Consider the following 27,499-nt stretch of genomic DNA (forward strand, 5'->3'; position numbering starts at 1 on the left):
TAAAATTTGTATCAAGTACTTTATTCTACAAGTAATTTCCTCCAGACCACACCTTCTCAGTCAGGATTGCAGGATGAGGCCCAAAGAGTGAATGCAGTTGTTTTTTGTCTGGCAGCACATGTTCTGGTACAACAGGCAACACAGGAGGCAATGGTCTTCAGCCCTAAATCTTGGAAAATAATACTTGATGTCTTCGTATCAGTGTCCTGCCAATTTCTTCTACTCTCCGGCATCCTAAAGGAGAAATTACATATCAGTTGAAAGCCCTGCTTTTCTATCCCACTCTAAGCCTTTTCTTTCTCTATCCTACAGAAATCTACATTCTGCCAGGTGAAATCCACCCCTTGGTGACCAAGGATTTGCCACTACTTTTCTACAGATTTATTGCTCTCCTTATGGAAACATTTTTTCCTGTTTTTACTTAATCTGCTCAGTTCCCCATCTATGAGACAGGGATAACAAAGATTCCTTTTCCCATGTCTCCATAGACTAATCTGTTTATACTGCAAACATTTCCATCTCCGTTCAGGAGGTTCCTGTAGCATCTTGCCCAGGGCAAATGAAAGCTATGAGGAAATGCAAAACAGGAATGATTATTACTGAAAGGAGACATTGATGCCTCACCTGACAGTGCCATCGCAAGGCGAAACTCTTCCTTCAGCATCTGGAGAATTTCTTTTGCTCCTTCTTCACCCTGGGAGATTAGGAGACAATACGTACTCTTATGTGTGCATATAGCCCATGAATGTAGGTACAGACATGTACACATGCGCCAACAAAGTTTTATGCACAACCGTGATTTCCAAGGACTTGTCATAGCAAATTTTAGATTAAATGCTCTGGATACACACAGACACCATCACACACACAGCCCTGATTGCACATATACACAGATACATGCATATACTAAGCCTCAACAGTGCGAGAAGCTATATAAGAACAGAAAAATTGAGAGTTTTTTCTAACTTACTTGATAAACCAATCCCCAGATGAGAGGTCTCCCGATGAACACAGCTTTGGCACCGAGAGCTAACGCTTTGAGAATGTCTGTGCCTTTTCTTACACCACCATCTAGGAACACCTCCACCTTTCCCTCCACAGCCTCAATGATTTCAGGCAAGACATCAATCTAAAAGAGTGAAACCAGGAATGCAGCTTGTCCACTTTTGTAACCTTATTTATTTTTTTAATTAATCTGAACACACAGGATCCAAGCTTTAAAGAAGTTAAATGAGCAATTGCATGTCTAACCATATGCACAAATAACATAGCTTTGTACTGAAAAACAGCAGTGACTTAGGATGTTAGCAGATCTATACAGAGGTCAAAGTTATTTGGAGAGTCACATAAATAGAACAAGAATCAGGGTCACACAAAAGCTCCATCTGATCCCATGACACGTATCCAACAAAAGCCAGTATCAGATAGTTCTGAAGAACACAAGAAACTGCAGACACAGAGGAGGCCTTTCCTTACCCCTCAAGGTTCCAGTGTTCACTGGTTTGGGGATGAAACAGAGGTACTGTCACTTTTAAAATAATCACATTAATTTTCATGTTTATTGTTCATTTATACTAAGGGCCAGCTAGAAACTAAGAGCCCCGTGGCAGACGTTGTACCTATAGACATGGAGAAAGAGAAAGATGTGCCCCAAGGAACTGAGTTGGCTGTAAAATTGTAATGAATATATTTTTCCTTTGAAAATGCATCTGGATGACAGGGATAGTTGTAAAGTTCTTCATATAAGAAAAAATAACTTTCTTCAGAGTTTTACATGAGGTGGGAAATACTTTCTTTTAATGCATGTATATGTTACTTCCACCAAGCTCTACTTATCCCATACATCAGTGATAAAGATAAGGGGGAAAAGGATTGTTACTGTTCCCAAATTACAAGTAACCAGGGAGTTAAGTAACATGTCCATGCTACACAAGCAGTCCCAATGAAGAGATAAGCCCCCTGAACAAAATCCTCAAGCATTAATTACTGGGTAGCTGTTTCTATAATGCCCAAGTAATTCCTATCCATGAAAATCAGGAAAGACACAAAACTGGAAGAAAAGTACTAAGGAGACTCAAAGCAGTATGTGTTAGTAAGACAAAAGGCACACAAATTCATGTCTTTCAAAGACGGATGTAATTAATTTCTATTCTAATGGATTAAAAATTACTAGGAGATGGGGAAAAAACAAACAAACTTGAAAGTGCAGGGGATTTTTAGATTTGGATTTAAATTTTCTTGACATTTGGCACTTGCTGTGATTTTTTTCCCTTCTCTTTGGTTTTACTCTCTTGCCAAACATATTTTGGATCTATTTCCACATACGGAGACCACTTTCTACATCCTGACAAACTGTACCAACATTAAAGTGCTATAATAACTAAAGTATGATGCAAACCATAATTAAAACATAGATTTCCTCAATGTGTAACTAGACACTGGAAGTATTAACCAGCTTGGGTTCAACTCACATTCTGAAAACCCATGAAATTAAAGCAAATTATTATGTTTTTAAAAGTTAAGTATTTAGCATGATCTGATTCAGATATTTATGTTACAAAAACTGCATCGTGAAATGTAGTTTTTTGTATGATGAAATCTAGGGAACACATCAGCTTTAATAGTATCTTCTCCTGTGCACTCCAGCATAGCAAAGAAATAACCCCTTTTAATTTCTGTTCTACTGCAGTTGGAAAAAAACCCACAAAAACAACAATCATGTTTCTTGAGCTTTCTCATTTATCAAAATTATATCTTTAATAACCTCATATATTCTTCCCATTGTATTACCTCACATGGAGACTTGCCCAGGATTTTCAAATACTCTTGGTGAAATTGGGGAATACATTCTCAAAAGGTGACAAGTAGATAAAGATGACAAAAGTTGAAGAAGAAAAATTCCTTTCAGAAGTATTAGGTACCCGCACTCTGAAAATTCAGTTCTCCTTAAGGTGTCTAAATCTGAATAGCCGCAAACTCTCCAACAGCACATCACATTTGAAAAAGAAAAATCTCAATCTCTCTTTTGAAACTACAGAAGTTCTGACATAGGGATTTTTTTTTTTCTTCTCAGTCTCCAGGAGTACCTAAAGACAGTCAGGCAAGAGCATCTCAGAGGATAATGCCTGAACTTCAGTAACCATTTAGAAAACCATTTGTCCTGGCATTTGCCTCCCAGTGCAGGGCTTGGCTGCTGAAGAAGGAGAGAAGCAGAAGTGCTCCAAGGGAGGGGACAACAAGCCAGTGGCACAGCAGAGCAGATAAGAGTACTTGAAAAACACTCTGTGGTGAAAAAGGGCTTCCCTGTCCCCTTTTCCCTTCAGAAAACCATCACAGAAAGGTTTTTCATCAAGAACACATTAGGAATACTGAAACAGTCACAGCTGGGCTTTGATTCTCCTCCCTTTCATTCTATTTTTCCTTGCTCAGCTTTCCCACACCAAATGAAGCAAGATGAGTGATGACTGGAATTTTGGGGGTTTTCCTTCAGCTTGAACACATACTTTTTCATTTTCCTTCACTTCTTTTTTTTCCAGTTGAAAACTTCTCAAATCCCTTTTCACCTTTGGAAAAGGCATGGGGTAGCACAACAAGGAAAAGGAAAAAGGAAAAAAGTGTAATTTAACCAGTCTGTACCTTTTCCAAAGGTAAAAATGTTTGAAAGGAGAAAAAAGGAGAGTTTCATTCTGCCCTGTAACTCTGTAATGTTTCAGAAGTCTCTGAAGAATATTAAAAGGGAAAACAACTCTAGTACAACCTTCAATGGGCTGCAAATGGTAAGAGTGGGTTTTCAAAAAAGGATAAGAATGGAGAAATAGAAGAGGAGACAGGAAAACATTTCTTAAATACTTTCCAATTTCTAGACATTTAACTGACAAGAATACATTATCTGAAATGGCTCCCCAGGATTTCCCTGCAGGGTGCTGCAGCCAAAGACAGGGTGCCCAAGTAGACTGAAGAAACAGCCACACGTAAACTCCCCAGTGTTAGTGTTTCATCCGATCAAGGGGAAGGTGTACATATAACACATATTTACAGGTTTTTCATCCAGCTACCACATGTTCAGAGAAAGCAAACAAGAAGCTAAAAGGCAGAGAAAACCAGAGAGTGCTGGTGCATATTGGGACCAGTACTTACAGTTGCAGGAACCCCATCAAGCTGTCGTGCTCCATGATTTGACACCAGGATACCATTTATCCCAATCCTTACAGCTTCTTTGGCATCCTCAGCTAGAAAAAAAAACCCAAACAAGATATACCATTTCATCATAGGGAGCTTATTGACACCACAACGAGGGAAATTTTGGCATTGCCAACAAAACATTGCAAACTAATGCAAAGCCACCTTCATGCTTCATCCTGACAAAGCTCCATCTCAACACAGAAAAAAAGTATCTTTAGGCATTAAGACCAGAAAAGTAATTTGAAATGTTGGAGCAGAACATTTTATCTCTTTGGATTAGCAAACACTTCAGTTGCTAGTCTTTATTTTCTCTAGTATGTCTCACAACTCATCACTAAGAAATTATTTTGCTAAATTATTTCCTCCAAGCCAAAATTATCAGCATGGTTACAGTAATAATCCATACTTAATGAACCCACTTCACTGGGCTCAGTGCTCTTTTGACAGAATGGAAATCCATCTTTCCTTTACATAGTATACAACTCTGATCAGAGTTAGTGTTTACAGGGGTAAAGAACAGAGCAAGTTCAATCTTCCTGGCTGCATCTGATTTCAGATGTAACTGAAGTGATGCAAGACTGCCACTGACCAGTGGCTCTGGTCAGTGAACATCAAAGCAAACATACCTTGTAGCACAGCCATACAAACCACCTGACAGCTCCAAGTATTTATTTTAAGCAACTACTTCTGTGTATTTTCACAGCTCATGCACATTTCCTTCCCTGGTCCACCTGCAAGGAGGGACACTTTGCATTGCCCATGGAACATAGCAGAGGCACATACCCCTGAGGATTCCTTTCACCACGATGGGCAGTGAGGTCAGCCCTCGAAGCCATTTGATGTCCTCCCAATTGACACTTGCATCAATTGCCTCGGCTACGTACACAGCCAGTCCACTATTTTCTCCAAAGTCTTTCCCTGAGGAGAATGCCAGGTCATTGCTTGAAAAGTTTTTTAATCTAAAAAAAAAAAAAAAAAAGACATAAAAAAAATAGTCTGAGAAAGACTAATTGTGGTCATGAATCAGCCCCTAAGGCCAGCATTCAATATACCTGCATTAAACCTCTGCTGTACTGCAGGGCAGAAGCTAAAAAAGCCTCTCCTGACATGTCAGTTTGAGGTCTTTAGTAAGCCAAAAATTTGGCTACCAAAGCATTTGATAACACTGCTGCAAGTTTCTCTGGCCCTAGGCAACAGTCCTAGTTACTTCAAAAGAATTAGGATAAGCTCCAAAATCTAAAGGTTCAGCATCAAATTCACAATCAGAAGGAAAACCGAGCCCTGAGAGCACTAATTTGGGCTCAAGCATATGTCTTCCTGTGGACCTCCCATGTGACTTTGGGCAGGACACTTAGCCACTCCTTTTGCCTCAGTTTCCCACTATGAAATAGGAACAACAGCATCTGCCAGGAGTGCTGTGAGGATGGATGAATCCATTGGAGGCTGTGGGACATTCAGGCCTTAGAGTGGTACGGGCTGGATGTGAGAAGAGGCTATCAGTCTTGCTTGGCATAACCCAGGACAGGGAAGTCAGGAGGTTCACCTCTACTTACCCGCAAAAATCCCCTTAGCTTTCAAATTTGGTTTTGCTTTTGCTTTTGTTTCAAATCCAGGGGATTCAGCTGCTGGAGAAATAGGGGACTAGGTAGGTAGGAGGGGAGAAGAAAGAAGGGAAATTTTGTTAAGGTCCGTGAGTTAGGTGGATCTGTATGAAGCCTTGCAAATAATTCAGGATTTTCATCAGTCCAATAAGACCAACATCAAGCCAGTTCACCTTTTGGTTTTTTTGCATGTTTGCTTGCAAAATGTAGGGGGGAAGGAATAATATTCATATGAAAATATGAGCTATTATTTGCTCTTTAGCATCAAATCGGTCACGTACAGAATGGGAAGTGACAAGTCCTGCACCAAGTAGTTGACAGGCTTATTAGACAAAGCAGAAGAGGAAGGCAAATGGAGGAATTCAGGCTGTGCATCTATTAGAAAGTTAAAGCAGCCCCAAGTGCTCACAAACATTAAACCACCACATGACACCCGTGTCCCACAGATGGCTGATTACTCTGTTCTTCAGAAACTGTGTCTCATTCCACATTGTGCTATTTTATATGTATATTCCATATTTTGGGAAATGCAAGGGGGGGGTTGCATAGAAACTGGCTGGTTACACTGCTGATTTCGTGCCTGCAAGAAGCAGCATTTCAAGAAGGTTTTTCTGTTCAGCTCCAGACCAGAAGAAAAGGAGAAAGGAGCAGGCTCTCGGCAAGATCCAGCTTCTCAGCTGTTCGTTTGTGGAGGGTGGGGTACCCAGAGAAAAACAGAACCATGGATAAGATTATATAAATAACTGTTGTTTTTCTTGGCCTGTGAAATGCAGATCAACACTTGAATGAATGTTGCCTTACATACATTTCTGAGCACAATGGCACCTTGTTGTTGCTTTGAAACTTTGTTGAAAACCTGAAGCCAAGAAAAAGTTATCACATAACTGAGCAGAGCCCCACGCTAGGAGAGTTTAACCACCGACTCTGCAACAAAATACTGTCCGAGTCATTCTGAAATCTGAAGTAATTAACTTGAACCTTTAAAGATTACTCCAACTTTCTGTTATTTCACTCAAACAAAACTTTGTTACGGCTCAGCCAGGTGGGGTCAAAGTGTTTCAGAAATGCTCTGTCGCTCTCCTCAAATATTTTTGCGTTGACTTGCATTCAAAAACTCTCTAATCCCAGGCCTTACTAGGATACTGCCTCTAAAGAATGCTATTTTAATAATTATTTTTTTCAGTTCTAGGTAAAATGACAATGCATATCAATAATATTTTGTCTATCACAGGTCTATAGCAGGGTTACTATAAAGGACATATTCATCCCAGTGTACTCCATCTTAATGTTAGGTATGCCCAGCATTTTTTGTTTTCTGGTGCTTTCCTTTTAATACAAAAATCACAGGCAGAGTTAAAGTTGCTCTGTCAACCTTCATCACATAATCTATCAGCTTCAAGTACAAGTGTATGGAGGTGATCCAACACCCAAATGTCCAACCTCCAAAGCTCTGGAGGTTTTTTTGCTTGCGAGGTGAAGAATCAGATTCATTGCACAGCCCTATGGCTTTCCGTCACTCTGGATATTATGAAAAATATACCCCAGGATGTGATACTGTGTTTCTTGCTATGTACAGGTTACTTATGGAATGTACATGATATAACTTAACAGTCTTAGAAGACAGAAAGAGCATTTCAGATCCATTGATAATATTCAAAACTTGCTTTCACCCAGAACTCAAATCAAAGTTAATCTGCTTCAAAATACTTTTTATTATCCTTTATTTTTTTTATTTCCATTTTTGTGTTCATTTGCAGGCTCTGAATAAGAGTAATATATGCCATGGCTGACTGTAGTTACTACCAAGAGCTACTTGCAAGATCCTGGCAAGATTTTTAGCTCCATTTTGCCAACTCCCTGCATACCCCAACCACTAAATACTCTACCAGCCAGTCCCTGGCTACTAACACTGTCCCAGCACTGCAGCACATGTTTATCAGTGTGGTCTCTCTAGTCTACCAATTTATATTTGCAAAAGATTAGTCAAATCCATGCCCTTTCAACACCACCAGATAACTTTATTAAAATTAAACACTGCATATGCCCTGCAGTAGAGGGGAACTAGAATTAGTGCTGAGGTCAATCATGAGGCCACAAATTCTTCTGTAATATTGAAAATGTCCCAAAACACACATTGGGGTGGAAACTGCTCCCACGAAGAATTTAAAAAGACTGATCCCCATGTGTTTCTGTATTTGAGTAAAATAATTGAAGTTGCTTGGAAATGGGCTCCATGGTCAGTAGCAGCATGGCCCTGGACCCACTACAGTGTCATGGGACAACAAAGGTTAGAAGGGACCATAACATTGGTTGGAAGGGACCTTTAGTGCACTTATTCAGGCTGCCATTCAGAGTACAGCCAACTCTGCAGCTGGATCCAAGTCCAAAGTCAGAGCAGATTGCAGAGGACTGTGTCCAGCCGAGTTTTAAAGATGTCCAAGAATATATTGACAGATGTAAAAAAGAATGCCCTATCTCTCTAATTTTGTCAGTCTGCAGATTCATGACACAGAGTCTTTTACAGTCTGCAAACAGCCAAGAAAGCTTAGTTTTGATCCAAAGCAGATCATAGCGAGGGTGGTGAGACACTGGCACAGTTTGGCCAGGGAAGTTGTAGATGCCTGATCCCTGGAATTGTTCAAAGGGCAGGTTGGATGGGGCTCTGAGCAACCTGATCCAGTGGGAGGTGTCCCTGTCTATGCACATGACCTTTAAATTCCCTTTGAATCCAAACTATTCTGTGATTCTATGATAGCCCAAACACAGAGAGATTTACTTGCTCAGTTCTCTGGAATTATCGTCCAGTGAAGCGTGTGGCACCTGGAAGAAATTCCTTGCACCAGAGACAGACAGATTTGCCCCACAGCAGCTCACAGTGACCATGGGCACTGCCACAGGTCCATCCCACATCCCACCAGTGGGAACCTACCTGAGGTGGGGAGGAAGCTGGAACTTGTTGCGCACATCATCAATGCGCCTGCCGAGGAACGGTGTGTCCACTGTCACGAAGATCCCTTTGTAGCCTGCTCTCTCCGCACGCTTCACCAGGGATTTGGTAACCTCCCGGTCCTTGTATACATAAAGCTGAAGCCAGTGAAGGCCAGCTGGTGCTGCTTCAGCCACTTCTTCAATTGTAGAGGTGGCCCAAGAGCTCAGCATCATTCCTGTCCCCATTGCCTGGCAGGCTGGAGTAACACAAGGTTATATTTGAGATTATCCAAAACAAAGGCTTCTCTAAACAGGAGCGCTTGGCTCAGAGTGTGTCAGTGCACATAATTTTACACTGCCTTTCCTCAGTGTTAATACATATTCAACCTTCCAGGGAATCCCACATTAATAGCAGCTAGTGGCCTGCTGTGAGCACTTTTCCAGCTTAATCTCTGTGTTCATAAATTTCTGGTGACTGCTGTCTGCATGCTGCTTGGGATGATCCTTGCTCCAATACTGGACATAAAAGATACTAAGATCAAACTTAGCCTAACCCACATTCATAATTCTTTTTCCTATGGGGACCCTACTCTCTGTCTACTATTTGTCAGAAATTTTGGCCTGTATGTTTAAGGACATACATACAGAGTTTTAAATTATAAAACCCCAGCGTTAAAGGCTTTGAGCTTCTTGAATGCTGCTGCACTGCTGCACATTGGTGTTTTGGATCTATCATTCTCAAAATTGCTCTTCAGTCCTTCTCACGACTGCTCCACGCTCTCCCTCAAGCATTTCCATCACAGCATTTTGGCTGCTTTCTCCCACCCCAAAACATCCACCTGTATGAAACCTGTGTTTCTTGACATGCCCTTCTAGCAGAAGCCTGTCTTCATCCCTACAGGGTATTTTGGGGCACAACAGAACAGAAAAGCAGAAGGACACAATCCAGTAGATGACCTTATTTAAGGGTGGGAAGCTCTGCTGTTCTTTGCTTCATATTCTTCACCTCCTGTCTCTTGACCTGAAGAAGAGGGACCCCATGTTCACTGTGTGATTCCCCATATAAAGCTTCACACTTCTGGCAATAAAAAGTAGAAGTTCTGATCTCACCAAGGGTGGGACAAACACATCCCAGGTGGCAGCTCCCACCCAGGACACCCCAAAAGTAAATACAAACATGAGCCAGTACAACAGACAAGTGGTCTCCAAAGTCTTTGCGGAGACCAAAGGGGATGGTGCTCATGTCCTATGTGTTTTGATCCCTCCTCTTTTACCTTCCAAAGCTGTGGAGTAAAACCACTCCTGAGATGTGGGCAGCCCCGAGGTTAAATGTCATGGAACAATTCCAGATGGGGTCAAGCAGCCAGAGGCTCTTTTCCAGCTGCCTCCCCAGGGGTGATTTCCAACCTGGGCTGCACTACAAACCAGCTAACCTCATACAATTATATTTTTATGAATCTATCATTTATTCTTTTTGGAGTAATCTGTCACTTAATGTAAAATAAGGAAAACACACCGTAAAACTCAAAAATATTTTATAAAGCCTTATTTTTCTTGGTCTACCGCAGTATGCATATTTTTAATGTAAATGGATCTCTGTTTCAAAACGTCATCTCCAGCCCACCGAGGAATTAAAAAGTGGTCTTTATGACAACATTTTATTAAATAAGGATTACAAGTCTCTTAGAGTGGAAACTTATGAACAGCTTATTCAAACAAATTGGTTACACCCTCCCACAGCCATCAGGCAGCTTTCAACCAGTGAAAATACAGCGGCAAGGAACCAAAACTCTCTACATTTTAGCCATTTAATTTGTCCCCTTAAAATTACCAAGGAGAGTTCCCTCTCACAGATTAAGCATCTAGAAATGAGTTTCTTCTGAAGAAGCCATGCATACTGAATGCCTAAATTCCTGTTCAAATCAGCTGTGGTGGGTTATTGCAAATCCCAGTAAAAGTGATTTGCCAAACCAAGTCCATTAAGTGATTCCAAGAAAAAAGGGATCTGCATTCCTTGTGCTCTGTCAAATACAAGTTCGTGAATGAGAGGGAGGGTGGCTAACCCAGCAATTGCAAAACCCTCAGATCAGATAAGGGAAAAATGTAAATGTTATGGTTCAATCTGCCTTTAGGTATCCATTTATTTCTATCCTTACTTTCATGCTCAACTCTACCTCCACAGCCCTAAGGATACATAATAGCTGCAAAAGCAAAACTGAAAACAGAAACTTCACAATAAAATATATTCAGTAAAAGGAAGATTCAAAACACAAAATAACACCATATCTTTTCAATTTATCGCATACGTGACAATAGAGAAGATAATGCTTTCATCTTATTTAAGATTAGATTGAAGCAGCTTGGTTCAACCAGAGTTCAACTACCCCAAACTGAGTTTTGGTGTTTTCATGAAAGCACTCTAACAAAATTCCTCTCATCTGTCCTATAAAGTTAACAACTCTCCAACACGCATATATTGCATCTGCACAGTCAAATTTGTAGTTCACACACACACAAAACTTAGCAAAGTTTTAGAGATGCCAAGTTTCAATTTTAATTATTTTGTGCTTTATCTTGATATTTTTTAAGCTTACTTTGACAATTCTGTAGACTTTCAAAAACATGTGATACATACTCCAGCAGTGTTGCCAGGTTCTTGGGTGTTTTTTCTACCTCAAATCAGGCTAAAAATATACTTCCACTTCTTACACATTTAGCTGCAGCTGAAGAAAACAGAAGCAATTCATTTCCTCCAGCAACTATGTTTTACACTTCAATTTTGGGGCGCTGCAAATATTTTTCTTACAAATGAGTCCTGGATCCATATTCCCTTAAGACAGTCTTGCAGCAACATGCGACATTTGCCAGAGTTTAAATATCAGATTTTTGTAAACCAGCCTTTCCTCATACCATTTCAGACTGCTTTTAGTCTTCTTTTCTTTTTTTTTTTTCTTTCCTCCTTCTTTTCATCCCAAGCATTGCCCAAAGGACACTTTTCCCTCTGCACACACCTCAGGCTCCCATTGAGGGCCATGTGGTGCAGAGGGCACAGCAGTGGCCACACACAGGAGGGCTGGGGAAGTTTTTGATATAAGGATGATTAAGCTTTGAGTTCTTTGTATTCCACCTTGTTTCAGAGCCAAATGCAACTAGGATTGGGATATGGTGGGATGCTTGGGAAAGGGGAGCTTCACAGTCTTCACTCCACAGCTGCCTTCAGCAGGCGCAGGTTTCTCAGCCTCACTGCGACCTGCCTGTACTTAGCCCAGGGAAGCCCCAAACAAGGAAAAATATCTTCTCACCAGAGAACACAACCCTCAAAAAAATGGGGTTTTCCTCATTCTTGGGTAATTCAATAGAAGTATTTTACCTAACAGCAAATCTCTGTGGCACAGGACCCACTTGGGAAGTCCACAGGAGAAGAGAGCAATAATGTTTTTAAGCCCTTTTTTCATCCTGAAACCAGAGTCACCTTCCCACCTCTGATAGGACATTACTCCATTAACTGGTATGGAGTTTGTCCTTGTGGGCAACTCAGAGGCAACATACATCAGTGCAGGACACTAGAGAAAATTTAAGCCTGCATATTTTGTCAGGGTTACCTTGCATGGGAATGGGAACTCCTGCTATTTTCCTCTAGCTGTACGAATTCCCATCATTTCCCTTTTAGGGGCTTCGCCAAAGCATGACAACCAAACTTCCATACTGTGGTCATTCTTCCCTGAATACAGTGTCCCCAAGTTAAAGGCCAGCAGACATTACTCGGGATCAACACAATGTCCTTTTGGCATGGTGGTATTTCTCAAGAGAAGTAGCTATGTTCTTGGAGCTGCATCTCCTGAGAAGCAGGGTTGTTTAAAGTACTTAACATTACTCTCTTGACAAAACACACTTGGCTGAGAAATCCCCTGCCCAGCCTTACCTCATGTACCCCTTACAAAACACTGCGTGCGAATTGTGCCTAAGATCCTTCTGTTGACAAAACACATTTTGTCAGCTGTGCAGAAAGGCTGGAGGCAGCAGAGAAAAATACACTTGGCCAAAATGGATCTGGCTGGTCTAGGAGGGCTGTCATGCCAGAGTGCCTGCAAACACTTGCATCAGAAAGTCCCCTGGCCATGCTTGTCTCTGGGGTCAGTCAGGATGAGGTTACTTCAGCCCATGTTGTCCCATGTCAATATTGTTCTCTCAATGACTCTGGAGTAGCCATATCATAACATTAACACTTCTTTGGAACACCACATAGGAAACAGGTGAAAGATGGGTACAAAGTCCTGCTGTTTTCATTGTGGCTAAGCATAAAGAGCAACAGCCTGCAAAATGCCTCCTTCACAGTCATGAGCACATCTGATGAGCACAAGGAACCTGAATTCAGATGCTCAGCAGCAAACAAAAAGCACATCAGAAGTCAAAGGAGCAAAGGTGTGCCTCCATCTCTAGCAGAAATAGAGCTGCCAGTAATTAAACTAAACCAGGGGGAAGGAGGAAAAAATAAAAGCAAAAAAAAAAAGCAAAAAAAAAGCTTTTCAGTCAATATTACTATTTGGCAAAGCAAATGGTGCAGTCACATATCAGGTGATGGTGATACCCTTTTTGCATCAGCTCAGAAAGTTGAGAGCAACTGCAGAGGCTAAATATAAAAACATCAGATCTGAACAAGTAGTATTCAAATTTTTCAAAAGATCTGGCCAAGAAAACAGTCAGACTGTTCAGCCTGATTTTCAGCAAGCCAGAGGGAAGTCAGGTATTGCAATACACCCTCTGGGCCAAAACACAAGAATATGAGGTAATGAACATTATGTAATTAGTAGCAATATAAACAGAATAGAAATCCCAACAAAAGTGCTTCCTATCTGTTTATAATCAATTAAGTTTTCAAAAAAATTTCTATTTCTTGCTAAGCAACTGGATGGTGCACATGATTTTATTTCAGTGCTCTTGAAGGTGGGTCCTATTTACAGGAGAGTTGAGTACAACTGCACTGGCAGGGAGACAATACAGGGATCATGTTGGTTTGCAAGCCCAGCATGAAGTCAGGATGGCAAATTAATGTCTCTGCATGGAGAAACAGTGAATCTTCTGATGGACAAGTGGAAAAAAACCAAAACATGCAGAATCTGAAAAGTTCTGTTGAAAAGTGTTGAGAGAACAGCCCTTTGCTCTTTAACAGTGGCTAAGATTATTCATCAAATTTGGCAAGTATTTTTAGTTAAAGAGGTTGAAATTAGAGTGGGAAGGACAAGAAAAAATCACCTAAGTCAAAATGTCTTGTGTTGATATTTTCAAAATGGAAATGTTTGCTTCTGAGCTAACACTTTTGTTTCAAAACAGAACTATGGTTAAAAGCATTAGCTAGTAGGAAAATGAAATAAAACCTTGTGTTTTGGATCAAATTAAACATTTAAGTTAATCCAAAACAATTTTCCTCCCAATTTTTCAGTTTCTACTGAACAGAAAATCCATTATTTGGACAATTGCCACATACCCTGATGAACTACAACTAAAATGCTAGGGAATATACTTGAAGAAAGAACTAGAAAAACTGAAACAACTGCCAAGGTCTCTGGAATTGTTTAAAGGATGAGAGAGTGTTGTCTAGAAGGAGAAACTTCAAGTCCATTTAGATGTGAAAAAAAACCTGAGGAACAACCTTATTATAGTCTATACGAGCAGTATTTCTTCTCTTCCTTTCTCTTTTCCCTAGGCTGACAGAATTAACTCAAAATGTAACATCTGGATTTGAAGCCATACCAGTTTTGACCATGATCACAGCTTAGGCTGCTCAGAGTGGAGTTAGTTCACCTTTGGAATAACTTATGTGGCATTGGATGGCCCATCACCAGCAACTTTTAAAATTGTAATTGAACACTTTCCGGAAAAAAATCCTTTGCTAATGAAAAAGAATTGCCAAGGAAGGTGTGTTTAAGGCAAACTGCCAGACTTTAACTTATTTTGAGTAAGATGTATGTTTCTTTCCATCAGCTTGGTTGCTGCAGGACTGTGTCCCTCGAGGAGAAGGGACATTATGTATACATACATATAAATTAGTTATATATAGTTACACTTTGGGAGAAGTGAGGGGCAGCCCTGACAAGTCCCAAAGCGAGGGGTTGCAAGGGCAGGGAGTTTCACCTAGTGAAACACACCATGACACGCCCTGGTCCTGGGAGAGGATATTTACACTGCAACCTGCAGGGAAACCTGATGGAAGACTGGAGTTCAAAGCCAAGTGCTGTCACTTAAGGGAATTCCTTGGCAGGATTAAGCATCATTCTCAAAATACAAAAAGCATGGGAAGGAGCTCTTATTGCTGCCTGCACTACCCTGCTCTGCAGGCAAGGATGGGGTGAACCCAACTTGATCTCTTAGGGTTTTACCCCAACCAGGCAGACATGTGGCACCTGCTGAGCAGTGCCCAGATGCACACACTGTGGGTGCTGTCAGGCTCCCCAGCACAAGGCAGGGGGCATGCTGCCTGCTTCCCTGGCTGGGAAGGGGCAAGATTCAGACCACACCATGCTTCTTCAGGGCCATCACAACAGCAGAGGCACCACCACATATGTCACTTCCGACACACTAGACCAGAAAGTCAAGCTTACAAAGTATGCCAGGCTCTGCAAAAGCCACAAGACTATATGGATCAGACTTTCTTGGCTTGTGTAAACTGGTGCAGCTGAAGCACAAGCCAGTTTAAAGCAACCAACAAGCTAATCACTTAATTTCAGAGGTATTGCAGAGCTTAAGAGAATTTGGATGTGGCAAACCCCCAATCCCAAATGTCCTGAGTTTAAGGGAACCTTTAAACCAAACATGTACTTTGCAACTAATCCCTGTCATCTTGTAAGGTCAAACAAAAAGCTTGGCACTGAATGCCCAACTCCCACCTCTTCTCTCTCTTTTTTTTTTTTTACAAGGAACACTACTGCAATACAGAGATTGTGAATTTAATTACACTTTCCTTTGAAAGCGATGACAAATTTAACAACTCCCATGCAAGATGTGTTTGTTTCATATTCAAATCATTCCCAGCACACCAAGCTTGAAGTCCCAAGCACATGAAATATGTAAATTAGACAATATAAGTGCACAAAAATCAGGAATTTCAAAAAGTAAGTTATCTACCACAACCATTAGTCAGCCGTATTGTACCACTCGACTTTACACACCACTGTAGACTTATGCTTTAAAACATGGCAAGACCAAAGAATCAGTGGGAATTTTTGCTAAGAGACATCCTGAATTTTGTGTTTGGAATCTTGCTCTTAACATTGCATTAGTATGCTCGCACTTAACAGTATAATGCTTCAGAGTTTCCTCCCAGCATAATCTGGGCCAGAATAATCCACAAGAGCTGCCAAAGGACAGGACAGCACCAAGGCATCCCACCAGACACCGCCTCACAAACCTATTCAAAGTATTTGAGCTCCCTCGTGTGGAATTGGCCTGTACATACAATAGACATTAGGCTTCGCAATAAATCTCTTGGGAAGGGGAAAAATGCATCCCAAAACACACTATAGAACTAGATAAATCTGCTTTTACAGAGACTGCTGTGGGAGCTGGGCTGCAGCCCATCACAGTGCACATCACAGCACTTTTTAATGAGAATTGAGACCAGCTCCCACTGCAGAACAGGTAATTACATTCACTTCACAAAAGCATTTGCTGCATTGGTCATGGAAACACTATTAGATTAATAGCTCGACCACGCACAACATCATTATTTTTTTAAAATATTGCCTATTTATGTTTTGTATCCTTTTTCATTCAGTGCTAGAGCATGGAAACACACAGCCTCATACTGTTGGTATGCAACAGGCACACCGTGTGACCTCTTTCTCTGAATTCGTGTCATCCTGCAGCTCAGGTTAAAGAAGTAAGAAATGATTGCACATGTGAATTGTAGTTAACATTCCATTCCTCACAGCCTTTACGGCTGCAGCCTCTATGCTGGCAACACCTTTGTGCAGCATCAAGCCCCAAAAAAAAGGCTCTTATCTCGCTGGCTCCCTGGGATGCTCAAAGAGCTCTCTTCAAAACGAGTATTTTTCCCAGACAAACAAAGGCTTCTGAATTTCTGCAAGCAGTTCAGTAACAAAAAAAAAGTTGCTGCACCAAGGTATGTAGTTATATGTATAGAATGTATAGACAGATACATGGATAGATGTACCTTTCAAATTGTATTTGTTACAAATTATTCTACTCTTACATACGGTGTTTCTCATTCCTGTTTCACAGTGAGAGACAACCTTCATATAAAACAGGCAGAGGAAAACAGTAAAACAAACAACACCCCAACCAAACAAAAACAAACAAAACCAGCAACAAAACACACAAACCCAGAAATCAATCAAATTACTCTGAGCAGCAACTCAAAGCCATCCTGGCCACAGCATCAGGAGCTTTACAACCAGGAGGCGCAGGATTTACTCTGTTCATCCCCAACTCGCTGTGAGGGGGACGTGGCAGGGTTTACCTTTAGCGGTCGCTGTCTCTCCATCAGGGTGCGCCATGCGCTGCATAGCGGTGGCTCCAACGCAGACTGGCATGCTGACCGTCTGCCCCAAGACTGAGGTTGACAAGTCCATAGCCGACACATCCCTGAGCACCCGGGGATACAGCTTCCATCTGACAGAGAGGCAAATAAACAGAATTTAAAAGCCTGTATGACCAGGGTTATTTACAGCTCCTAATGGGCAAGAACATGTTTTCCTGCTGTCAGGAGAAATAGGGTGAAATTTGTGCTAGGGATGGAGCAGAACCTTGTTGCATGACCCACAAAATGCACAAAGACAGCGGGAAGTAGGCAAGGAGGGACCAGAGCCTGTGGAGGGTGAAAAGGCAAGGAGCCTTTGAACATTATTGGCTGGTATAATTTGAAATAAAAGTTAAGAACTGCAAAATAATAAGGTTTGTGGTGAGTCTCAGTCTCCTAGAAAGCACTAGGGCAGAACTGGATGACAGAGGGTGTGCAGGAACAGAATTTATCATCCCCCTCAGTTTTTCCTTTTATGGATTAGGGAGCCAAAAGACAGGATTTTTTTTGATAAAACTATCATGACCAGCTTGTTTAGCCCTTCACTTCCCTGTGCTGTGGGTCTCACGCTGTGGGATTGTAGAGAAATGAGCTGCCACGTGGGAAGCGGGGAGTCAGGATGGCTGCCCTGGCTTTCCTCAGCTCAAGGGTGTGTGGAAATCCACTGCACCGCATCTCTGCTGGCACAGGTATGGAGTCGCTGTGCACAGAAAGATCCTGTCCCCAGCAGTCACCAGCTGCTCTGCAACAGTCTCTGGGAGTACAGCTACAGCCCCAGGGAGAACCACAGGGACCCCAGACCTTCAGGAAAACACCAAACACAGCCACTGCAATTTAATGCAGGAAAAGACTGAGTAGCACAAATGCTTTCCCAATAGGGCAAATTATGATCTACTGCTTGAATGATGTGGCCCATCATCTGCTGAGTCATTCCCAACCTTCCCTAGCCTTCAATGTCGTGGAGAACTGGCCTCCAAAAGTATGTCTCTCACTGAAATTGACTGTGATAGAGAGACATAAGAGAAAAAAATAAAAGGAGAAACGGTGGCAATACTGTGGGGTAGTGGCCACGGCTGGGACTTCATCAGGAGCTGCAGGTAGGCTTGGGAGAGGAGGCCTAAGACTGCACAGCAAGGAATGCTGGTAATGATGATCGCTGTGGGTCGCTACCACGCCCATTGCCCGCTGCTGCTGGTGCAAAGGAGAGAAGTCATAAGAGAGAGGAGAAGGAAAACCAAATAAAAGGAGCCAAGATGAAAGCAGCCCTCGCTGAGACCACCACAGGCCGTGACTTTGCCATCAGACCCGGGTCCAGTGAGGAAAAAACAGCATCAGACTCCTCACCTCTCCAGCGCTCCTGAGATCAATGGAAGAAAGCTCTTCAGGGCGATAGCGGTGAGTGGCCCTGCCACCCGTGCTGTGCCCAGACTCCAAAAAGAGCTGTCCCCCGTGTGCCCAGGCACACAGCAGCTCAGCTGCCAGCCCGAGGCACCAGAAGGACAACAGAAGCAGCTGCTGCAGCCTCGCCGTCCCTGCTGTCTCTGTGCTGGATCTGCCACCACTCACCTCACCCCCTCAGCTCCAGGAGGACGTAAGCACAACATCACCATTCAAACCTTTCATCTCTAATGCGTTCTCCCCCCAGGTGTGTCATTGGCCCCTTACTCACATGCACCTCATCGACCCTATATGGGAAAGGCTTCAGGCCCCCTCTACCCCAAACTATAATAGTCTTTCTTTCACTCTCTTTACTGACCGGGTACATTTACATATCCAGTTTTACACACACACACACTTTGAAAACTTTTACAGTAAAGTGGTATTTGAAACACATAATCCGTGTGTGTGTATTTGGTTCCAAGAGGAGCTTATCAATAGATTATATCTGGTGGAAGCAAATAGGCTCCCAGCCAGGGATGCACCCACCAAAGTAATTCAAAGGCTATCCTGAATATATGTAATTGGTGTCAGAAAATCCTGATAAACAAACAGGGCAATTGTGCCCCGAGATAAGGCAGCTTCAACCCAAAACCGGGTTCGGACCACGACAAATGTGTCCACCAGAAACCACATCCACCCAGGGCAGGGCTTTATTCTCCACTGGGGTCTTCAGCTTTGGTACAAATGGAAGCTGACTCCAAACCAGAGCAAACTAAACCACACTTCATCTGAAATTACAATTTATTATGGCCAAGCTGGATACCACATGCTTGGACATTCAGAAATGTATCTTTTTTCCTCCCCACAACAGCAGCACAACAGGATCATGATCCCTCTTATAATGGGGTCAAACAGATGACCTCACAGTATCCAAACTTAATAGGGTCACTTTCCTGGGGTGAACCTGTGAAATTGGACTTTTTCTGACCATTCAGGCAACGTTGCAGTGCAGCCACTGTTCCTAGAAGCCACCAGAGGGTGTGCATTAGCAGGGGCTGCTTCTGGACACGGCGTGCACTGAGCCAGGCCAAGGCTCTCTGCAAGCCCCAGTAGGGTACACATCGACCTGCCACTAAGCATCCCTCCCTCTGAAAGACCTCTGCACTTTTAGTTTATGGCTGCTGAGTTCTAATTACAGAAAATAATTACAAACTTAAGCTCTAGTTCTGCTGAACCTGACTACCTTCCCAGCACTAGACTGATATTATTATTACTAGCAAGGAGATTGCAACGAGAGCCACTGTTACCCTCAGACTATGTTCTGACAGCGAGTAGTGGCCAGCTTGAGTTTGCATATTAAGATGACAGATGAGAAGAAAAAGAAAATACAATCTCCTTGTTTTATAGAAAGATCAAGAAGCATCTCCATAAGAAGCCTGGGACAGAAGCAGGATGAGACCCAAGTTTCTGAAGCCCTCAAGCACAGGGCTGTGCCAGCTCTCCAGGAAGCACTCCTCAGGGAGAAGAAAGATAGTTATGATGCTTGGAAGGAGACATGTAGTTGTGGAAGCAAGCTGTATTATTCAGTGCCAAGACACACACAGCAAGTATGTCTCCTCAGATTTGTTTTCATGCTATCGTATTGGTTTGTTATTCTTCAAGGGAGGATAGGCTTCGGGTTGGAAAAGAAAACATGACTTCCCGCCCCCCCACTGCCTTTCTTCCTAAGCCTCATTCCATAGGCTATCTCCAATCTCCAAGACATTGGAGCAAATATAAAGAAAACAAAAATCCTTTAATAACCTTACTCATTTTTATGGTCAAACTCAAAAGCATGAAGATGTATTTCCTGCTTCCCCAGTCTCCTAGTTTCTCTGACCTGCCAGATTTCTACCTGGTGCAAACCACTGCCATCTCAAAGCCCACACGTGAGGATCAGCCCTGAAGTACCAACATTTCTGTAGTGCTTTTAGTTGGGAAAGAAACAAAGAACAGAAATCCTCCCAATGGTATTCAAGAAAAATTATGCTGTTTCAAGCAGCAGTATGGCCTCATTCCCACATACCTTCATGTACCACCAAAGTACTCGATCCATGAGGTTTTTGAGGTCCTCAGGCTCATTATGCCCCAGATTTTAAATGTCTCTTCCAATGTCTTCTGTGGCTTGCCCTCACACCTTGTCAGGTTGCATCCTCTAGACCAACATCAAGTCAACACTCATTTATGAGTAATTACTGGGTCCCACAAAAAAAATAAAACAAAATCAAAGGGATCATTACCTTAGTTTTAGATTCTAAATAAAACCTGATCCTACTTTGGAAACATGGGTGTTTGCAGCTGTGAGTTTGCTGGACACTTGAAGCAAGGCATTTTCTGGCCAAGCCCTTAACAACAGCAAGCAAAACGCAACAGACTATTTCCCACTAACCAGAGTGTGCATACATTAGACACAACACTTGCTTCCTTCCAGTCTTTTTACTCAAAGATTTCCTGGATATTTTGTAAAAGCTTTTATTTATTTTTTACTCATATTTTGATTACCCACTTCAACTAAATGCTGTTTTGAAGGGATGAAAGGAAAGGAGGGGGGGATTAGCAAGTTTTTTTCTTTTTTCCTTTACAGTAAATCAGAACGTAAGTTATCTTGCAGTTGGGCAAAAGGAAAGCACTCACACTTTCCACACTCATTTTCAGCTGTGAAAAATGCTGAAGTTTTCAAATTGCAACACATTTTGAAGCTGTTCTTCTTGTTTCCTTTCCAAGATCTCGCTAAATAATCCCTTTGTGCTACATTACAAGCAGCACATTTGGGCAAGGACACACTGTCCAGGCAGTCTTCACCCCAACTCCTACCCATTTGGCTGCCTCAGTCTCCCCTACATCTCCACTTCCCATCATCAGGAGCAGGTGCTAGAGCTGTGCAAGGCCAAGCAACAGCTGCTTTTGCTGTGCAAAAATCAATTTTCTCTCCCAAGATGTCTTTGCCATCCACACTGCAACTCTCTTCACAGCACTCTGCAAATCCGAGGTGAAAGATGTCACAGAAATATAACCAACTTATTATTACAAGCATTCCTTGCCTTTCCGCCCCCCTACAACTTCACATGCTTGTTTGACCCCAATCACATTCTCAGCCTTGCTTTTTTAACTGAACTTTAAATTATTTATGCATCCAGTAATTTTAACACCCTTAATACCCAGTGACAAGATATCTACAGAAAAATACACATCGATGCTGTCACGGATAAGCAAGCGACCGTGGTTCCTCACACATAGCCACAAAATGCATCTTCTCCAAAGACCACTGGGGAGTCAGTGGCAGAACATGTCATGGCAGATTAGCAGAAATGTGTTCCTACACACACAGATGTCCCTGTTCATTAAAATGCCAAAAGGGGAGATTTCAGATTGATTTCTTGAATGCCATCAAGCTAAAGGAATCCTGACCTTGTCATAAAATCTGTTCTCCATTCAGGCTCCTTGGTTCCTTTGACAAATTGAGAGGGAATTTGATTGTCAGGCAGCAGAGCGCGGGAAGAACACACGGTGTTTTGGGATGCACAGCAAATGCAAGATGAATGCAGTTGGATGTCATAGGGCATAACGTATGCTCTGACATCCCAAATCATCTTTGGCAGTAATGCCTCACTTATACCAGTGCAATCTCCACATCATTTTAAAACCATGAATAAAAACTTAATAAAGTGGCTTAGCAGGAAAACACTGATGTTGAAACGTGAGCTCCAGTACTTCCTTCCAATCCCAGAAGAGCTGGAAGCTACAGAAAAGTTACTGTACCGAGTGTTAACTGAACCTTAAACACTGGTCTTTTGGAGACATTTTCTGCTCTGGTATCTGATTACAGGTCCTAAGTACTTCAAGCTCCTATTCTATCAAAAGGTCAGGACATTCATTTTGTATTTTAATGAGTATAGATTGTGCTGCTCAAAAAATTGCATGGGTCATTCCAGAGGTATTCCAGCATCTATCAAAACTACCATTAATTTGCTAGATCAGTCCTTAATAATGATGCATTTATTTCTCCATAAATGCAACCATTCTGTTGCCAAAGAATAAAGGGCTCAGAGACAAATCCAACACTGATTTTTCTCCAAATACAATCCATTCTATCAGCCTTACTTACCTGAGTAATCTTGCACAACAAAGGTGTGGGTTAAAATTCAGGCTTCTGGTTCAGTTTTATGCTTTCTTCTATTTAAATGTAAACATTCATACATACATCTATAAATATTTACATAAATTGTAAACACTTAATCAGACAGCCCTACAACTGGGCGCCTGTTAGTGGAAATTAACAGTTCTCTGGCCATAAGAAATGAAGCTGAACATACTTGTTGCTTTCACAAAGTTATCAAACTTTGTGGTTTGGGGGTGTAAAGTCCATCTTTATATTTACCTACAAGCTGCAGTCAGGAACAGGGAGAAAATCTAATAAAATGCTCAGAGGCACACAGGGACTGTGTGAGAGTCAGAGTGAATCCTGCATCCTTAACAATTAGACCATACTTCTCCCAACAGCAAAAAACGAAAAAGAAAAAAAAAATTTAAAAGCTGCTTACATCAAACAGGTCTTAGAAACCAAGATACCGTGAAGCCTTTATGTCAGGTTTCCACCTTTTCTAGATGTGTTGCCAGGAAGCCATTGCAAACATGGTCTAACTAATGGTTAACGCCCACCTGCTAAGAAAATGGGAATCACCACCATGTGTTGTCCCTCAGCAGTGACAAGTAGGAACTCCTGTTGTTATCAAGATGAAGCAGCACAGCAGCCCTGTGCTCAAGAGGCTTCCACAAACCTTAAACCAATTCAAGTGGTCACCTTTTGAGAAAGAAAGGTCCATCTGGCTGCAGGCATACTGCTTATTGGATACATTTCAGTTTGCAAATAGGCAGGTACAGGAAGGAACTAGGAACATTGAGAACAATTGAACAATGAGAACCATTCAACTCTTGCTTTACAGTGCTATGTAGCAGCTATTTTTAACTCTGACCACCTATACTATCATCTCTCTCTTGTTATGGGCAGATATAAGAGCACATTGGTCCAGGAAGCTGTAAATCACTATATTCATGCTCCAGCCCTGCATCCTTTCCCCTTCATGTGACCAGAAAGAAATGGACTGTGTGTCTCATGAGGGAAGCTGGGTTTTAGGATCTGAACCTAGCTCTCCCACTGATCTGCTGGGCAACCACCAGCATAAGACACTTTCCTGTGCTTTCGTGAACACTCAGAAAGAGGTAGAGTGATGGAAAGGTAACATGCAAAGCTTTGACTTCAGAATTTCTGCCCTATGACCACTCTTTCTGGCTGCCAAAAAGTTTAGTTTTGTCTGATGATCTAATGGAGTAAATGCCATCATCTAGTCTTTTTGATTTTATTAACTGCCTTTTTAGAAGATGTTCAGATGGCCTAAAGCTACTGCAGACATCAGATCTCATTAAGACAAATATACAAAGGGAGGAGGAGCAAAGACAGAAATACAGCTTCTATTCCCTTCATACCTTCACTGCTGAGGAACAGAAACCCTTCTAGCCACACTAGGACCTGGCAAATTTAATTTTCTTTCAAGGCACTGCCAATTAATACCTCCTTCAGTTCCAGGCTGCCTGCAAGCTCTGAAGTTTGAAATTTTAACACTGGAGGATCTTGCTGAAGATATGATAGAAGACGCCAGAAAAGAGGTGATGAGCCTGAACCCCCATGGGTGATCAGCTCTGTGGAAGGACATCATCTTATCAGAAGAATCTGCCCCTACAGTGGAAAACAGCTTCAGAGCAGAGCTGGTCTTATCTCACCACTAACACCAAAACAGCAAGTGGATATACCCAGCTTTTTGTTAGCCTGTCTCTGGGCAGATTAGATCCAACTTGTGTTTAACCATTATTAGCTCTAGCAAAGTTCACTGCTCCTAGAGTTTATTGCCTCTGAGCTCTTCCTTTGAGTGTCCTTTCCTTAACATCGTATTTTGGTTTTATGAGGGCAAGGAAGATCATAGCATCTGGAAACATTAAATAAATAAAACCAATAATTAGGTGAGCACTACTATATCCCCTCTTGCTCCTATTTACTCCTTAGAGCTGGAGTTGTCCTTTGGCTTTTGTTTGAGCAAGCACAACCAGATATCCAGTCTTTGACGGGGACTTCTGCATGGATCTAAGAGGTCTGGAGTAAGTGGTCACAGGGGAGGTTAGTTTTCTTCCTCTCCTGGCATTATAAAGCTTTCTGTATATGCCCTTAAAATGAGGGTTCTGAGCTGATTTCTGAGCTCTGACCACTGAGAACCCATTAAATTAATTGCTTCTGAGTTTCCTAGAGCCTTACTAAAGCTTCCTGGGATTTCCAGCTGAATTGCTCACAGCCTGCACAAAAGCATCTGGAGCAGTAACTGGGACTGCTGCTCTACAGCAGAAAAGCAAAGTGGGGAGAAGCAGAAAAACTAAAGACAAATTGGAAAAATATTGTTTTGGTTTGTTAGACTCAAAGCAATTGAAAACAATGCCCTTAGAGATTAGCAAAGACAAGTGCAAGGGGGTTAAATGTCTGCACCAACAGCACCCAAAGGAAAAAGAAGCCAGCAATTGTTTAGGCAGTTTGATGGGGCTCAGCTGGGCTGAGGCCATCAGCCTCCAGCTGCCTCCTTTCCTTTTGCAGAGCCTGGGCTGGTGCTTTAGGGGCAACAGAAACCAAGGGGCTGGGGAACTGACTCATCTGACAGGAGTTTTGACACTCTCCCACCAAATCTGACAGCAAATGCTGGTTTACTTTGTGTTGACCTTGTATTTTTGAGAAAAAGGGTGACTCCCTTCTGGGTTTTGACAACAGTTTGGGGGCTACTTCGTAAGTCAAAACTGGTTTATAATACTTCCCATCATTTACAGTATTTCTTTGTGAAGTGCAGACCTTCCTGCTGGAAAACTCCTGTGCACAGCTTAGCCACCCTGTACTGAGCCCTGACTTTCACAGCTCACTCCAGAGCTGGGACAGGCAACTCCTTCCTGAAAGCTCTGATCTAGGAAAGCTGCACTAGCCCTTACCAGGTAAGTCTGCATAACTAATTTAGTTTAGGAAGAACAAGTAAAAGGCAAAGGAGCCCCAGGAACTAAAAGGTACAATCCCACCACAAGAACCCCTTTTTGGCATTTATAGCACATAACGTAGAAACTAGTTTCATCAGCTGATTTAATATTGAAGCTGAAGGACTCTTTAGAGAACTTAAGTTAACAAAAGAAACAAAATGCAGGTAAAGCCAAAAAGATACTCAAGGATCAGATTTTAGAGACTGCCTTTTGACAGAAAATATTAGGCAGAGTGAAAATGGAGAGATGATTGCTCTGAAAATAAGTCTTCTTGGGAAAAAAAAATTGAAGAATAACTGAATGTTGTTCACACAAAAAATCTAATATTGCACTATGCCTAATAAAGAAGAATTGACACTCCCTACCTCCCACCCCAGCCATAAATCATCCTCCTACCTTGAAAATGCTGCTATGTTATCTGCTAGCGTTTCCTGGTCATCTGCTCCAGAACTGTAATAATCATAGACTGATTTGGGGAGGAATTTTTTAGCATACTCTTCAAAATCAGCAATGCAAACTGGTTTTCCAGACATGTTTGCAGATCTCACAGGGTTAGTTTATTCCTTCTTCCCTCTTTTATAAGCTCTGTATTTTTGTCGGTAAATCATTAATATGGGACCTTGTCAGTATCCAACTTAATACACAAATACACCAACTTCATGTGTCATGTTGGACTTCAGCACTGCATTTTATTTCAGGTGATCAAGGCCAACCTAGAATATAATTCAATAAAATAGAGCAAAAATAAAGAAAATTAATCAGCAAGGAGAGAAATCTGTAGGTGCAGCATAAATGACTTAAACCTGCAGTAACAGAAATGTACAGTCTCTGGTGTTTGCCTTTATCATCCGTAATATAAAGGAGACTGAAACAAGATACCATTTATGCCCAAAAAGCAAAGTCTTGAGTTAGATAACTTATAATAGTGGATGCCCACCTTGAATATTTAGGACAGCACCTAACACAAGCTTGTTTCCAATTCTTTCCATTAAAACACTGGATACCAAATCAAGTTGCAGGGATCCAGCTGTCAGGCAGCTCCATGCATCTAATATATCCTCAGGCAAATGGCTCCTGAGTTTAAGGTAACTCCACCTCCACAATCCAGAGAGCTCTAGTTATTCTTAAAATGTTATTAAGTCAGATGCACTTACCAGCTAGAAATAAAACCAGCATATCAAAGAGATGACACTTATCCAAAATGTAACATATCCAGTTAAGATTTCTTGTTTGAATCTTGACTTAAAATGTAACATATATACATAGCTTGCAACAGGTATACAGTATTTGACAGGGAAAACTTACAAACGTATCACGTGTATATAATTCAGTTTTCTGGCTGCACACATTTCAATTAGCAACAATACCATTTTATTACAACCAGATCTGGGGGAAAAGGGAGAAATCAATACATTAAATGGAAACAAATCCCCCCAAATATGGTGCAAGATGTGGCAGGCTTTGCAGCTTGCATAGGAGCAACGCAGCATATACAGTGCTCACAACAAATCTCTCTGGTGCAAGGAAACCAGAGAGCCCATATATTTTGCTCACTTTTTTGTTAATTGTGGTACACTGAGAGGAAGAAATGAAATGCAATGCAAGTGCCAGTCATGCCTCACTCCCTTCAGTAATTTTGGGCTTTAAGTGACTTGATTTTTTTCCCCATTCTTCAGCAATGTTGAAGAATTCAGATAACATCAAGTTAAATATAGATATATCTCTGTGTAAACCACAGCTATCTTCCTTGTTGCTGGTTTATAAATAGCCACTA

At 41.8% G+C, this 27,499-nt stretch overlaps 1 protein-coding gene across 1 annotated transcript; it reads right to left on the reverse strand.

The window, feature by feature from the left end:
* HAO1 (hydroxyacid oxidase 1) lies at window positions 1-26,270 on the reverse strand. The gene is made up of 8 exons (XM_051614987.1): window positions 26,122-26,270; window positions 17,188-17,339; window positions 8,713-8,968; window positions 4,966-5,141; window positions 4,138-4,229; window positions 971-1,129; window positions 625-694; window positions 1-234 (listed from the first exon to the last, which is right to left on the reverse strand). Exons 1-8 carry the CDS (start codon window positions 26,256-26,258, stop codon window positions 164-166), a joined length of 1,113 nt encoding a protein of 370 aa, XP_051470947.1. The 5' UTR covers window positions 26,259-26,270; the 3' UTR covers window positions 1-163.
* Between the last annotated feature and the right edge of the window lie 1,229 nt (window positions 26,271-27,499).

The sequence above is a fragment of the Apus apus genome, chromosome 3 (genome assembly GCF_020740795.1).
Source record: "Apus apus isolate bApuApu2 chromosome 3, bApuApu2.pri.cur, whole genome shotgun sequence".
In the NCBI taxonomy this organism is placed as follows: Eukaryota; Metazoa; Chordata; class Aves; order Apodiformes; family Apodidae; genus Apus; species Apus apus.

Coding starts and splice junctions, on each gene's coding strand:
- HAO1 (XM_051614987.1), bottom strand. CDS start 26,258: ATGTCTGGAAAACCAGTTTGCATTGCTGATTTTGAAGAGTATGCTAAA. Junction 5,142..8,712: donor CAGCTTCCTCCCCACCTCAG/GTAGGTTCCCAC, acceptor TTTTTTTTTTAG/ATTAAAAAACTTTTCAAGCA. Junction 695..970: donor TCTGGGGATTGGTTTATCAA/GTAAGTTAGAAA, acceptor CTAATCTCCCAG/GGTGAAGAAGGAGCAAAAGA.